The sequence below is a fragment of the Rhinichthys klamathensis genome, unplaced genomic scaffold, assembly GCF_029890125.1.
Source record: "Rhinichthys klamathensis goyatoka isolate OS25496 unplaced genomic scaffold, OSU_Roscu_1.1 h1tg000153l_1, whole genome shotgun sequence".
NCBI classification, from domain to species: Eukaryota; Metazoa; Chordata; class Actinopteri; order Cypriniformes; family Leuciscidae; genus Rhinichthys; species Rhinichthys klamathensis.
The window spans coordinates 389,526-404,738 of record NW_026606688.1 but is presented as its reverse complement, the minus strand read 5'-3'; the positions used below and the strand labels follow the sequence as shown (position 1 = coordinate 404,738).

At 35.3% G+C, this 15,213-nt stretch overlaps 2 protein-coding genes across 5 annotated transcripts in view; both read left to right on the top strand.

The window, feature by feature from the left end:
- Positions 1-311: 311 nt before the first annotated feature.
- On the top strand, positions 312-10,894 carry itk (IL2 inducible T cell kinase). Its single transcript, XM_056258570.1, has 17 exons — positions 312-533; positions 688-792; positions 977-1,058; positions 1,173-1,295; positions 1,445-1,476; positions 1,954-2,105; positions 2,510-2,575; positions 2,689-2,743; positions 3,261-3,340; positions 3,464-3,609; positions 3,825-3,896; positions 4,506-4,674; positions 4,780-4,996; positions 5,090-5,154; positions 5,233-5,351; positions 5,509-5,666; positions 10,553-10,894. Exons 1-17 carry the CDS (start codon positions 396-398, stop codon positions 10,619-10,621), a joined length of 1,848 nt encoding a protein of 615 aa, XP_056114545.1. The 5' UTR covers positions 312-395; the 3' UTR covers positions 10,622-10,894.
- A 2,059-nt stretch (positions 10,895-12,953) lies between these two features.
- The window catches only part of cyfip2 (cytoplasmic FMR1 interacting protein 2), a 53,286-nt gene continuing 51,026 nt past the window's right edge, over positions 12,954-15,213 (top strand). For 3 of the 4 annotated variants that reach the window (XM_056258568.1, XM_056258567.1, XM_056258566.1), the window contains exon 1: positions 12,955-13,114. The gene's annotated coding sequence lies outside the window, so the exon portion shown is untranslated. Of the gene's footprint in view, positions 13,115-15,213 lie in introns of all 4 variants that reach the window. The other variant, XM_056258569.1, reaches the window with a different exon arrangement.

Genomic DNA, 15,213 nt, shown 5'->3' with positions numbered 1-15,213 from the left:
TGTGTGTGTGTGTGTGTGTGTGTGTGTGTGTGTGTGTGTGTGTGTGTGTGTGTGTGTGTGTGTGTGTGTGTGTGTGTGTGTGTGTGTGTGTGTGTGTGTGTGTGTGCGCGCGTGCGTGTGTGTGTGTGTGTGTGTGTGTGTGTGTGTGCGTGTGTGTGTCTGTGTGTGTGTGTCTGTGTCTGTGTCTGTGTGTTGTGTCTGCATATGCATGTGATTGCTTGAGAGTTTGTCTTGTGCAGTCTACCTCAGGAAGTGGTTTACCTTTATCGACTCCGGAAACCTATGCTTTATACACAAGTAGGCTATAAGCTCTACAACTGTATAACTAGTGATTGGCACACACCATTCGCCATGAGTCAACCTTCCATGCGGTAGTTAAATATCCGAATTTCACCATGTACCCAAGGGTCATCCTAAAGGAAACACTGTACAAGAAATCACAGCAAAAGAGAAGAACTTCACCGTGCAATTACAAAGAGAGGGTTTTTGTGTTAAACACAGAGGATCTGACGTACTTCGAACATCGTCTTGGGGTATGTAGCCTATTCACACAGTTTTCTGGAGTCGTTATTGTAACTGTCAATATTTTAATGTAAAAGTTACTTTTTCACTTTTTAAAATAAGTTAAGACAATGTCTGTGATGAGATGACTATAGTGACATATTCCTTTTTATATATATTCCTTAGAAAAAGCCAACTCAAAAAGGCTGCATCGAACTGTCTCATATCAAGTGTGTGGAGATTGTACGCAGTGATGTTCCCATTCCCTGTGATTACAAGTACCCTTTCCAGGTGAGAATTAAGTGGATTGTTGCTTATATGTCATATAGAAGACAGTTCCTGTAAATATTGTCTATGTCTAGTATGTCTCTACAAGTGTTTTTCATAGAAGTCCAAAATGAACTTTTTGCATTGGTTTTTGTTTACATTACTTAAATGCTTTGTTGTTTATTCGTTTGTTAATGTTTGTTGACAGATCGCCCATGACAGTTACTATCTGTATGTGTTTGCTCCAGACAACGACTGCAGGTTAAAATGGGTCAACGCTCTGAAAGAAGGTGAGCAGCAGCTGTTACAGAAAGTGATTCACAAAGAAACAAGTGTTTTCATTGTAGAGTGAAATATTTAAACATTATATTTTGTATTTTCTGTTATTTCTTCCACTTCTAAAGCGACGCAAAATAACAACTTGTTTCTGAAGTACCATCCTGACTTCTGGGGAGAAGGGAAATGGAGGTGTTGTCATCAGGCAGAGAAGCTGGCGACGGGATGCAGTGAATACTATCCCAATGGAGGTGCAAGCTCATTTACGTTTTGCACATAAAACAGCTGCTCATTTGAAATCACTTTATTGTCATTCCACCATATATGAATTTGAATGTTGAGTATGACGACCCTGAGTCCTTTTCCATTGTTTTCATAGTTGTTTCATTTCATCCCACAGCCAAACCTCTTCCCCCAACTCCAGATCCAACGGTTTGTCATTCAATCTCTGTTTACTGTTTCTGACTTTCATGCTTATATATGTATGGCATATTTTAGACTTAATTGCCCGGTTTCACAGACAAGGCCTTGACTTTAGTCCCAAACTAAAATGCATATTTGAGCTGTCTTAACTGAAAGCAACTTGCACTGACATTTCTTAAAATATGTCAATGCCATTGTTTTGTCTCAATATGCACATCAGTAAGGTTTTTTTTAAGGCACGTTTATAAAAGCTACTTAAATGTCCTAATTGACCGTCCTAAGGCCTAATCCTGGCTTAATCTAAGCCCTGTCTGTGAAACCAGGCCAATATGTTTTATTTATCTTTACCGGTAGGTTTTAAAATTGTATCTTTAAACGTTTGCGATTATTAAAATATTTCTGTTACATTCGCTGTTGAAATGCTTATAATCAGGACAGTGTTTGAATGAGATGATGTGAATTGAGCTGTCTGTATTTATCCTCTAGCGACGATCTTCAGATCCAGAGGACAGGATTGTTGTGGCTTTGAGGAATTTCAGCCCTGTAGAAAATACAGACCTGCCTCTACATAAAGATGAAGAATATTTTATCGTTGACTGTTCTGAACCGAACTGGTGGACTGTGAGGGACAAAGACGGGTTAATATCTAATAGAATTGTTGCAGTCTCATAAGTTAGATTTAGCATAATGCCTTGTAAAAGAATCCCTCCACTGTGAATTCAGAAGTTTGACACATTACATAAACATATAAATGAATAAAAGTTTGACATTTGCCAAATGTAACAAAATGCCACTCATGAGATAGATAGATAGATCGATAGATAAACATGGTGTTTTAGTTCTATTTTATGTTTATTAACTAAAGCAATGACAACAATAGCCATTTATAGAGCACCTTTAATATAAAGCTGATTACATTTTAAATTTGCAAAAAATCCAGTTAAGAAGAACAGAATTGTGAAAAAACAAAGGAAGGAAATGTAGCAGGCTTTTAAAACATCTACAAGTAAATATTTTTGTGCTCTTTTCTCTCCTGTTACAGAAATGTTGGCTCTGTGCCGTGCGTATATATTGCGGAAAAAAAAACTAACAACATTGAGAAATTTGAGTAAGTTCCGTATGTTACAGAATAAAACTTTTTATGTAATTAAAAAAAAAAAAGGTCTTAAGTTCATAATCAAAGCTTGATTTAACGCATATTAATGCTTTGTGGTTTGATAGATGGTACAATAAGGACGTAACTCGGACAGAGGCAGAGGAGTTACTCATGAGAGAGGTAAGGCAACCAACAACAGTCAAATGACATTTTATAAAATCAGTTAATGTTTCCATGAAGTCACACGACAGTAAGCTTTAACTGTGTTAAACACTTAGTCAAAATCTGTACATCACCTCAGTACAATTTCACAGTTTTTGGGCATTGCAGAAAGTTGGGGTTCTTTGCAAACGTGCAAGAGCAACATCTGCAGACGGTGCAGGCAAAAGCGTGCAGAGTTCAAACAGCCCTTAAACCAGAATGTGGCTGCGCTGTGTTTCCTGTCATGACACTTATTTGTTATGTTTTAAATATGAGGGTAGATTCAGACATACATGTGAGGTGAAACAGTTCATGTATGTCCTAATTATTATCAGTAATAGAAACTGTTTCCATGGCAGGCCACAGCATTAGTACAACACGAACACTATACCACTTTGTCATAATGAAACAAAAATCATATTTCTATGTAGATTCATATTGGTCAGCATTTACATGAATATGAATTTATGGTTAACATTATACATTTCATTTACAGAACAAGGACGGGGGTTACATAGTCCGTGACTCTAAACATGCAGGTGTATACACCGTGTCAATATTTTCCAGAGTTTCGGGGTAAACACTTACTTTGCAATGAAGTGAATGTTATTGCAATCACTTACAAAAAAAAAAATCTTACTTTTTTGTCCAATCAATATTTGATCTTCATGTTTTTTGATGAATGTCACTGGTCTGCAGGTCTGATGGAGAGAAGTATCCACTAGTTAAGCACTACCAGATCAAAGTACAGAAAGAAGGTGAAAATGTCATGTATTTCTTAGCTGAGAAATACCTGTTCTCGAGCATTCCGGAGCTCATCCGCTATCACCAACACAATCCGGCAGGTGAGTTAAGAAAAAACTTCAGTTGCTCTTTTATTGCATTCCATTCTGTTGAATAGTGTCCATTACATGCTATAGCTACCTCTTGCTGTCAGAGGCAATGTTTTAATGTCTCTTTAATGTCTCAATGTCTCTTCAAATCTGCAAGTTGCTTTAGATTTTAATGTGAATGTTAATTCTCTCATTAAGCTGAAAAAATCTGCTTGTTTTTGTGACAGGTTTAATAACCAGATTGAGGCATTGTGTGTCTAATGTTCCAAAATCGTCAAGGATTAAGGAGTTGTCTTCAGGTAAAATTCCAGCTGTCAAGTAAAATGAATTGAATGAATTGAATTGTCGTTCATTGTTAAAATTGTTAAAATTTCATAATATGAATACAGTATCAGTACAGTATTTTTTTTTAAAGAAATTAATACTTTTAAAGAAATTAACTTTTATTCAGCAGGACACATTAAATTGATCAAAATGACAGCAAAGACATTTATAGTATCTTAAAATAATTATATTTCAAATAAATGCTGTTCCTTTGAACTTTCTATTCATTTCTATCCTGAAAAAACAATGTAGCACAGTTTCTGCGGTTTTCAACATTGATAATAATAACAAATGTTTCTTGAGCACCAAATCCGCAATGATTTCTGAAGGATCGCGACACTGAAAACTGGATGCTGAAAATATATTAGAGTTTAAAATGTGTTATTAATATTATAATATTTGTACATATAATAAGTTATAATAATACTTTTTTTTATTATTACAGTTTTTACTCTATTTTTAATCAAATCAAATAAATGTTGCCTTGGTGAGGATAAGAGACATCTTTCAAAAACATGTTTCCGACCCCAAACTTTTGAACTGTAGTGTGTGTTTATATTTATGTAAGCCTTTCTCTTTTACAGATAAATGGGAGATTCACCCTGATGAACTGATATTAAGGGAGGAACTGGGGAGCGGGCAGTTTGGTTTGGTCTTGAAGGGAAGCTGGCATGACCGTCAGGTGGCAGTTAAGACTGTCCGTGAGGGTTTCATGTCAGAGGAAGAATTTAAAGAGGAAGCACAAGTTATGATGTGAGTAACACATGCTGTATGTTTCAAAGGACATGACTATGGATGTGAAGCATTCCGTGAGAAAATGTCATGAATTTATTGCTCCCTCATTGTCTGCCTTCACAGGAAACTGTCCCACGAGAAGCTGGTCACGTTGTGTGGTGTGGTCACTCAGCGCTCACCCATCTATCTGGTATTTGAATTCATGGAGAATGGCTGCCTAACAGACTTCTTACGTGCCAAAAAAGGCTGTCTTTCCCAGGAGGTCCTGCTAGAGATGTGTTTGGATGTAAGTGAGGGGATGGCCTACCTGGAGAGCTCCAACTTCATCCACAGAGATTTGGTAGGTGTAGACAGAATGTTTAATGAGTCAATTTCTTCCTTTATTGAGACAAACTTTTGTGCATTTGTTCCAAAATCTTGCCTTTTTTAACAGGCTGCAAGAAACTGTTTGGTTTCTGACGATAATGTGGTGAAGATAGCAGATTTTGGAATGACAAGGTGAGTAGCAGTGCCTCAATATTTCAGAGATCCATGTCACTGCTCAGTGTAATGGAACATTCCCATCTGTATCGGCAGGTTTGTCCTAGATGATCAATACACCAGTTCTCATGGGTCCAAATTTCCAGTCAGGTGGTCCTCTCCAGAGGTGATCAAATTCGGGAAATACAGCAGCAAATCAGATGTGTGGTCATTTGGTGAGTCCATATTGAGCCACTAAGACTATCAGACGATCCAATATTAATCAGAAGAAAAAAAAATCTGGTAGTTGCAAATGTCGGATTTTAAATGAATCACTCACCTCTATCCTCATATCTTAGGTTATCTAAATATGCACTGACGTTCCCTTTGCAGGTGTGCTCATGTGGGAGGTGTACAGTGAGGGACGTGTGCCCTATGATAACCGTAGTAATGCAGAGGTAGTGGAGGCCCTAAATGCAAGACTACGGCTCCTGAGACCCCGTGTCTGTCCACAGAGTGTGTACGAGTTAATGCAGTGGAGCTGGAAAGAGGTGAATCCACCGCAAACATCATTAAAGCTTCCCAGTATAGCAAATGATCTCAACAAACTATCCTTGAAGTATTTAAATATTAAAGGTCCCCTGACATGAAATTTTCACTTTCTGAGGTTTTTTAACATTAATATGAGTTCCCCTAGCCTGTATATGGTCCCCCAGTGGCTAGAAATTTCAATCGGTGTAAACCGAGCGGTCAGTGTATCATCCGATCATTTGATTTCCAATTTGAAATGAAATAAAATGAGAAAACGGCACCTTTATTCTTTTTTCTTTTTTTTTTTTTTTTTCTTTTTTTTATTACGAAAAAACGAGATTTCAGCTTGATTTTTCGTTTTTTAGTTCACAGGCAAAAAACTAATACATGACTTCAAAATTCGTTTTTCACATGTGGGCGGTCATGAGACGCCCCCTTCCGCTGATTGGTCAAGTAAATCTGAGCATGTGACGTCATCAGTCGTCGCGCTCAGGTCTGTTCAACAAAATAATAGTCCTCAACGGTAATCTACCCATTAAGGATGTAATTTGTCTTTTTGAAAACCCAAACAAATATTTAGAATCTACTGTAACTTCCTTATCCTTGTGGCAAACCCTTACTTTCACAAACAAAGGTTTCTTAAGAAAATTCCTACTTTTAAAGATTTTTTATGTGAAGTAAATTATTTAATCAAATCACTAAGAATAATTGATAATAGAAAATGTACTTCTTTTTTGAAGAAATATAGAGATAGTTTATGTACCATGATTAATATCTGTTTGCTGTTTCTTTTTTTTTTCCTTTTTTTCTTTTTTGTTTAGCTCTTTCCATTTTTGTGCTATGATTGTGCACGAATGAGTTTCCTTGTACAGTCACAACTTTTCTTTTAGACAGTATAAGCTCCGTTTTGGACATGAGATGGTCATTGGAAATACTGTAATTATGGCAATCGGCTGAGTGTGGGTACCGATGATGGTGAAATAAAATTTTACTGAAACTGTAATCATAGGCGCGACCCCGCGAGAATGAGACAGATGATTGACAGGATGATAGCGGAGACAATTAAAGGGGCAAGATAACTTCTGTTAAAAAAAAGAAAAAAAGAAGTGTTTAATATAAGTGACTTTGTCTTTGTTTTATTGTTTTCAATAAAATAATAGTGAACGGTTGACCACAAACTGAGCCTTTGTTTTAAAGGGCAATTTCCAAATATATTTTATTTATTTGTTATAATATGGGTATTTTGGGTCACCTGTCTTATTAATAGTTTATTTGGTAATAAAAAGTTGGTGTTTTTTTTTTATTGTGTTTTCATTAAAAATAGGTCTATATCATAACAACTTATAAAGATCAAAATCTACAGAAGACATTAACAAATAACACTGGTGTTGTAATAAGTTAATCAGTGGGAAAATGTCCTCACCGGCATAACCCTATAGGCCTACTTAATGTTGGCTACATGTTACAGTAAATTAAATTAAGTTGGCCCAACTCAATAATTAATATTTAGAATAAAAAATTAACAAAATTGAGTTAGCCCAACTAAATTTAAATTGTTCAAAATTAAGTTGGCTCAACTCAATAGTTAATATTCAGAATTAAAAATACCTAAATTAAGTTGGCCCAACTCAATTAAATTAAGTTGGCCCAACTCAATTTAAATTGTTCAAAATTAAGCTGGCCCAACTCAATAAATAATATTTAGAATTTAAATTTTCTAAAATTAATTTGCCCAACTCAATCTAAATTGTTCAAAATTAAGTTAGCTCAACTCAATAATTAATATTTAGAATTAAAATTGTCCAAAATTGAGTTGGCCCAACTCAATAATTAATATTTAGAATTAAAATTTTCCAAAATTGAGTTGGCCCAACTCAATTTAAATTTTCCAAAATTAAGTTGACCCAACTCAATAATTAATATGTAGAATTAAAATTTTCCAAAATTAAGTTGACCCAACTCAATAATTAATATTTAGAATTAAAAATTTCTAAAAAAAATTAAGTTGGCCCAACTCAATTAAATTAAGTTGACCCAACTCAATAATTAATATTTAGAATTAAATTTTTCCAAAATTGAGTTGGCCCAACTCAATTTAAATTTTCCTAAATTAAGTTGACCCAACTCAATAATTAATATGTAGAATTAAAAAAAAAATACCAAAATTGAGTCAGCCCAACTCAATTTAAATTGTTCAAAATTAAGTTGGCTCAACTCAATAATTAATATTTAGAATTAAAATGTTCCAAAATTAAGTTGGCCCAACTCAATAATTAATATTTAGAATAAAAAAATATACCAAAATTGAGTTAGCCCAACTCAATTTAAATTTCCCAAAATTAAGTTGACCCAACTCAATAATTAATATTTAGAATGAACATTTTCCAAAATTGAGTTGGCCCAAATTGTTCAAAATGTCAAACATCTATGTCTACATAGTTTAACATCAAAATGTTAATGTCTTCTGTAGATTTTGATCTTTATAAGTTGTTCTGATAGGCCTATATTTTTAATGAAAACACAATAAAAAAAACAACAACTTTTTATTACCAAATATACTATTAATAAGACAGGTGACTCAAAATACCCATATTATAACAAATAAATAAAATATATTTGGAAATTGCCCTTTAAAACGAAGGCTCAGTTTTTGGTCAACCGTTCACTATTATTTTATTGAAAACAACAAAACAAAGACAAAGTCACTTATATTAAACACTTATTTATATTATATATACTTATTTATATTATATATAAATATTTCTGTGAAACGCGTTAAGTTGCAGAGAAGAAAGCCCAATCTAGGACCTGCCTTGTACAGTTTAAGAAGCAGTAGTAGAGGACTGTTATTATTTATTTATTTATTAATTTTTATTCCAAAAAAATTACAATAGTGCAAACACACATCTTTTAGAAATCTAAAACATTTCCAACAATGTATATATTAAACAAGTAAACTCATTCGTGCACAATCAGCACAAAAATGGAAAGAGCTAAACAAAGAAGAAGAAAAAAAAAAAAAAAGATATTAATCATTGTACATAAACTATCTCTATATTTCTTCAAAAAAGAAGCACATTTTCTATTATCAATTATTCTTAGTGATTTGATTAAATATTTTACTTCTCATAAGAAATCTTAGGAATTTTCTTAAGAAACCTTTGTTTGTGAAAGTAAGAGTTTGCCACAAGGATAAGGAAGTTACCAGTAGATTCTAAAGATTTGTTTGGGTTTTCAAAAAGACATTTGAAAACCCAAACACATTTTGACACATTTTGCCGTTTTCTCATTTCTGCTTATTTCATTTCAAATTGGAAATCAAATGATCGGATAATACACGGACCCCGAGCTTTGGCTATCTTTCTCTGCCTTTGAGAAAATGAAAGCTCAGACGGGCTGATCTTGAATCTCCTCCGTATGACCTCATACGGAGGAAAGGTAACCTCCCCTTTCTCTGCTTTGCCCGCCCAGAGAATATGGCTCGCCCATGACAAAATGAGCTAGGAAGTACGAACGTGCGAGCGCGTTTTGAGTTTTTCCTCGAGAGATATCATGGCTTGCAAACGAGCGAAGCATGGCAGTTGATCAGTGTTCGGATGTACAAATGAACACAAAAGTATTTTTTAGTTCCTTCATCCGAGCCTCTGAAGAAACAATGGGTTAATTTTATTTTCTCTGGAAATGCGCCGACACAACTTCCCAAAGTTTTGTATGGTCCAAACATTTCACCGACGACTGTTTCCTCAACTTGGGCCAATACAGAGCTGGCCTCGATGAACGTCTGAAAATAAATCGATCGAGCTACCAAGCAGCAATTTCTGATGTGTAGCCTAATTGTTCAAGTTCAGACAGGTAATCTTTCTCTCAAAATTGTTCAATACTGTTTATGCATCAGTAAGTCAAGCCAGTCAGTGACTAAAATATCAACTTCACATTGTTTCTTTTAGTAGGATGAAAATAATCTTATTTAAATTGTGAACAAATTATATACAGAAAGCGATCAAAGAACAATCTTTCCACACAGCGCGAGTTTATCTGGACAACTCATTATGAAATCAATGATGCACGTTACACTGCACAACGAAGCTCTTACTGTGTGTACATCATCGTGTTTGCATTGGTGAAAGCAGAGAGAGTGCAGAAACTGCGTTGCAAAGTTAAGATCTTCAGTCTCGCGATCAACAGACTGTCCTCTGCTTGCTCAATGTTCATCACGGCAACATTTTATGTGATGGGAATAGATCTCTAAATACTTTAAAAACTTCTCACGGTTCGTTAATTTGGATAGCTGTAATAGTAAAAACGTATAATAGCTGTAGTAAAAGTAGGCCTATTCGAGAGAGTTTCACATGTAATACGTAGCTATTTCATTTGCAAGCATGTCAGCCAATCACAGCAGTGGCCGGTTACACTGAATCCCACAGCAGACACGCCCCTTCAAACAGAGCGTTCAAATCAGAGGCTAAAATCAGGCTAGGAAAAATGCCTTTTATTTCTAAATTATGACTATTTTTGATCTAAAAAACATCAAACATTATAATGGCAACCCAGGAAACATTATAAAATAATAAAATAACCCCATGTCAGGGGACCTTTAATAAAATATAACGTCACGCGTTTTACTGAGAAATCCTGTTCTCATGAATTGGGCCCTCTGTGGAAGTTAGCCATGTTCCCGTTTTCCTTTAACATTTGTTTTTTCTTTCACAGTTTTAAAATGTGTATTATAGGGTATTTTTTACACTCAATTAATGTAAACCTTCTTATGTGTTTCTTTTGTTGCTCGTATAATTCGCAGCAGCTGTCATTTCTGTGTCCTAATCTGTTTATTCAGTTATTTGCGTATGAGTCTCGTTACTGTCATTATTGCTATGGCAACATAAACACAACAATGTTTGTTCAACAGAAACCTGAGGATCGACCGTCGTTTGCTCTGCTCCTGCATGAACTGGCCTGCCTTGAGCAGGAACCTTGATCCTGATCACACCTTTCCTTTTGAATTAATGTGAAAGTTCACTCAAAAATTAACATTTTGTGATTTGAACCACTTTTGTATCATTTCAAACCTGTATACAGTTTTTTTTTTTGAAGATATAAAAAGGTTAATTTTCAAGAATCTTTGGTCAATCATATTGACCAGATAGGCAAAAGGGCACTATAAAAGAACCATATAGAGATGGTCCATATGACTTGTGAGGTATGTTTGGGGAGTTCTGAAGCAATATGATATCTTTGTGTGAGAAAAAGATCAAAATTTAAATTATTAATAAATGTGCTCGACAGCTTGACAGATTATGAACTGTTGTTATGGAAATAAGCTGCTTCAAAAAAAATATTTAGTGTTCAACAGGTTTAGAAGTTGAACGGCATGAGTAAATATTTTATTGGGTGAATTATCCCTGTAAATGAAAATACTGTATATTGTACAAATCACATATTGTATTTATTTGTATATTTTATTTATTTTTTGTTAACTTTTTTTCATCATTTATTTCACATTATGTAACTGAATTGTATATTTCCTGTGTTTATATACATGCATTACTTCTGCAAACACAATTATGTCCCTTAGAAGGCACACATGAGCCATGTTTTTTTTTTCATCCACCAATAATAAATATTGCTTATTTGTTTATTGCTGTTGCATATTCAATCATCTTCATACTGATTCAGTCAGTGGTGCTTTCCTTGGTTTGCATAAAGTTTTGTGCACAATAAACTCATAATTTCCTAAATTATGTAAAAGTTAGTAATACTCTATTTAAACTGAATTGTCACAAATGCCTTCACTGGTTACTGTGACAACAGCACTAGAAACACTCCAGCATGCCAATGCTCACTATATGCAGCCTGGGGCCATAGGCATCAAATAAGTACATATTTATTTAATGTGCTTCTAGAATAATCTTCCAGAAGAAGTAAGACTTGCCGAAAAATAGTTTTAAGTCTAAATTAAAAACATATCTTTTTAGTCTGGCCTTCCTATAATATTTTACAATCTTTGTAATTTAATGTTATTTTATCATTTTAATAAATCCTTCATACTTTTTTAAAAAAAATCTTGTATTTTACCTGTATTTTGTATTTGCTTTTAATTTTTGTGCCTGTAAAGCACTTTGAACTGCATTCATTTGTTTGGAAAAGTGCTATATAAATAAAATTCGCTTGCTTGCTTGCTAGAGTGAAACCATTTTTTTACTCAATGAAACAGAAATGCAATCACTAAACTTCACAAGACTCACTGCTCCCATACTTTACCGTAGAGCATTCGAGCATTTGTCGTAGAGCGTAGGTTTTCAATATTTTAGATGGCACCAATCATACAATTTTAAAGCATCTTTCTTGTATAAAGACCCAATTTATACTGTGAAAAAATTATATTATAAAAATATGTCTTAAATATTATTTGGAAAATATTAATAATAATATTTAATATTATTAAGTAGTTTATATTATTACTATACTGTACTGTTAAATGTATTATTTATTTACTTACAATTTATTTAATTTATTTACTTTTTTTAATCTATGTTTTATTCATTTATTAATTTTAATCTTTATGAACATTATATATTTTTATTCTGACATTCTTTACACAGTTTTTCTCTAAACCAGGGGTTCTCATCCTTTTTGACTCGTATAGGCTCCCCGTAGTCCAAAACAAAATCTGAAGCCCCCCCACCCCCTTCATATTCGCTGATATTTCTGGTACTTCTGTGATTATGACAAAGCTGCTTGTGTTCAAACTTTTTTATTAATATATTCAATTAATTTGTTTGCTGTTGATTTAACGTATAAAATGAATTAACCACTATTTATTTTGTTATTTGCTGAGGCCCCCTAGTGGGCCCCGGACCTCTGTTTTTTCCACGGACCCCCAGCACTTTCTTGCGGCCCCCTGGGTCCACAGATCCCAGTTTGAAAACCCCTGCCGTAAAAATCTTAGTTAGATCAATTCCAGAAGGCATATATTGCCTATTAAAATCAGTGAATAGACCTATTTCTATATTATTTGGCTCTTTATAATCCTATAAACTTAAAAATTGTTCGTGACATAATATAGTAAATCGACCACAGTGACAGAGTGCTAAGTGGGTCGGAACTCAGCACTGCAGTCAATGCAAATTTATGACAATGCTCATAGAAAATTATCTAAAATTTGCACTTGTTTTAACCATCTTTGTTCATTATCATACTAAAATTAATAGGCCAACATAAATCGAACAATTCTAAAAATCGAGAATGTAAACTGATGACTCACACCAGAGATGCTGTTTTAAATGGGTGCCTGTCTCTTTAAGAGCATGCACTTGCAGCCATTTTCTGCTCTTTGTGTGGGGTGGATTAGCGGATAGAGACCGAACCCAGAGCATCAATTCTACTACACCGAGCAAACGCTATTTCACTCTGTTTCTCCCCGCTTTGCACTAACCGCCCGTTAGTTTGAGAGCGGACATGCAATTAGCAGGTAAGTTAGGTTCATGTGATTATTTTAAATGAATTACAGAGATGAGAGCGTTCACTCGACGAAGCGCGCAAGAGAGATGATGACACCAACCTGCGCGTGTAACGTTATTCCCCGAGCATGATGCTCAGTCATAATTTTACAGCAAAAAGGCTTGTATGTTTTTTTTGTTTGTTTGTTTGCTTTACATCAACAGCTATTATGTTCGCGTTTGTGGGCGTATTACACTAATTTGGTGAAGGTTTATTATGATGGAGGTGGTGATAGCATCTCTCCGCTATATGGGTGGGGTGAGGGGGGTGCGCGCACGTACTCACACATCTCATATGTGATCTAACGCGCGTTATCTTTATTTGTTTACATTAGTGAAAAATTAGATTACTTAACTGTCAGTGGAGTTTCATTCCATTAATAGCACATTTTGGGTGTTTTCATCCATTCTTTCCGCGAGCTGTCGAGCGTGCTTCTGGTGTCCAGTGACAGGGGGCTGTTGCTAGGATATAGCCTAGCCAACCGAACCGTTATTTTGACGCCTTTGATGATTAAGAATTGCTTTGTATGACATTATGACTGATTCTAGTCTATCCTTTCCTTGCATGGATGGTTTTTGCTCATGTTATTATTAAGGCCGCATATTTGGAGTTTTTATGCTGTAATTAATATGAGGTTTAGTGAACATGATGACCAATCTGTAATGTAATTTATAAGGGATCATTTACAGCCTCCCGGGCAAAATAAATGATATTGTGTGTTACATTATCCTGCTTAGTACACTGCTAGTTATGAAGTACAAAAACAAAAAAAACATGGGCATGAAATACTGATCTGATTTGAAAATATTTCGGTATTAGTTTGAACCTTCCGCTAAGAAAAATAGTCCATTACAACGTAACGTTAGACTACAATTGGCCAAGCAACAAGACGAACATTGCAGCAGTATTATAATAATACTTTATGTATTAATCAGCCATCCAAGTTAATATTCTCCATGTAGGCTACATATGCAGCTACAATGATCAGTTTCTCTCTCATCCTGCTGTTTATGTCTTTTACCGGATTCTGTTATTTGGCTTTCTTTAAAGATATCAGAGCTTCTAGCCATCTATCAAAGTTTTATTTGAAAAAAAAATTAAAACTGAACTCTTTCAAGGCCATTTTTACTACAGTCTGACCTGGTAATAATAACTATATTGAATCGCAAGAGGGCGCTGCGCTAGGCCGTGGAGTGATGCGAGAGATATGAATATAGCACCAGTATATTGCATGGTCAAATGTATTACAGAGAGAGCTGTGTAAAATCAGAAATACAATTTTGTCCAAATCTTAAAGCTGCAGTCCGGCGTTTTTCCTCTTTGTCGCCATCTCTGTTCGAAATCTCCAATTGCAGTCATTCGCGGAATTATCAACTTTACGTGAGTTGTACTTCAACGCCCTTCACACGGCACAGTGCGGATGAACACAATGTTTGAGGAGACTGTGAGGCTGTCAGTCACCGCGCCGGTGTGGATACTGCCATTCAGAATCACAGATTATGCTTTTTGGAATTATGACCAACATAAGAATTTTCACTGGAAAATGTCATCTGAACTAGTAAGAAACATCCACTTTTGTTCTGGTTCTGACATTGCAGTAAATCGCGCTGATTAAATCTAACAATCGCTTAGAAGTTATCATATCACGCAAAACCGTGCAAATTAGGGCTGTGTTGAAAAAATAGATTCACCAATTCTGAATCGATTTTCATATTAATTTCTAAAGATCGATCCGTAACTCAGAGGATCGATTTAATAATAGGCTTACATTTTCCCCGTGAACTTTAACTTGCCGCGACTGGGAGATCCCTGTATGCGCATTGAAAGCAGTAAGGGTAAAATCTTTCCGTGGCAGGGACAGCTGCCACCGAGACCTGTCACTCCACCCGTCACCGCTATTGGCAGCTGTCACTCCACCCGTCACCGCTATGTGCGCCTGCCACTCGACCTGTCACCGCTATGTGCGCCTGCCACTCGACCTGTCACCGCTATGTGCGCCTGCCACTCGACCTGTCACTGCTATTGGCAGCTGTCACTCCACCCGTCACCGCTATGTGCGCTTGCCACTCG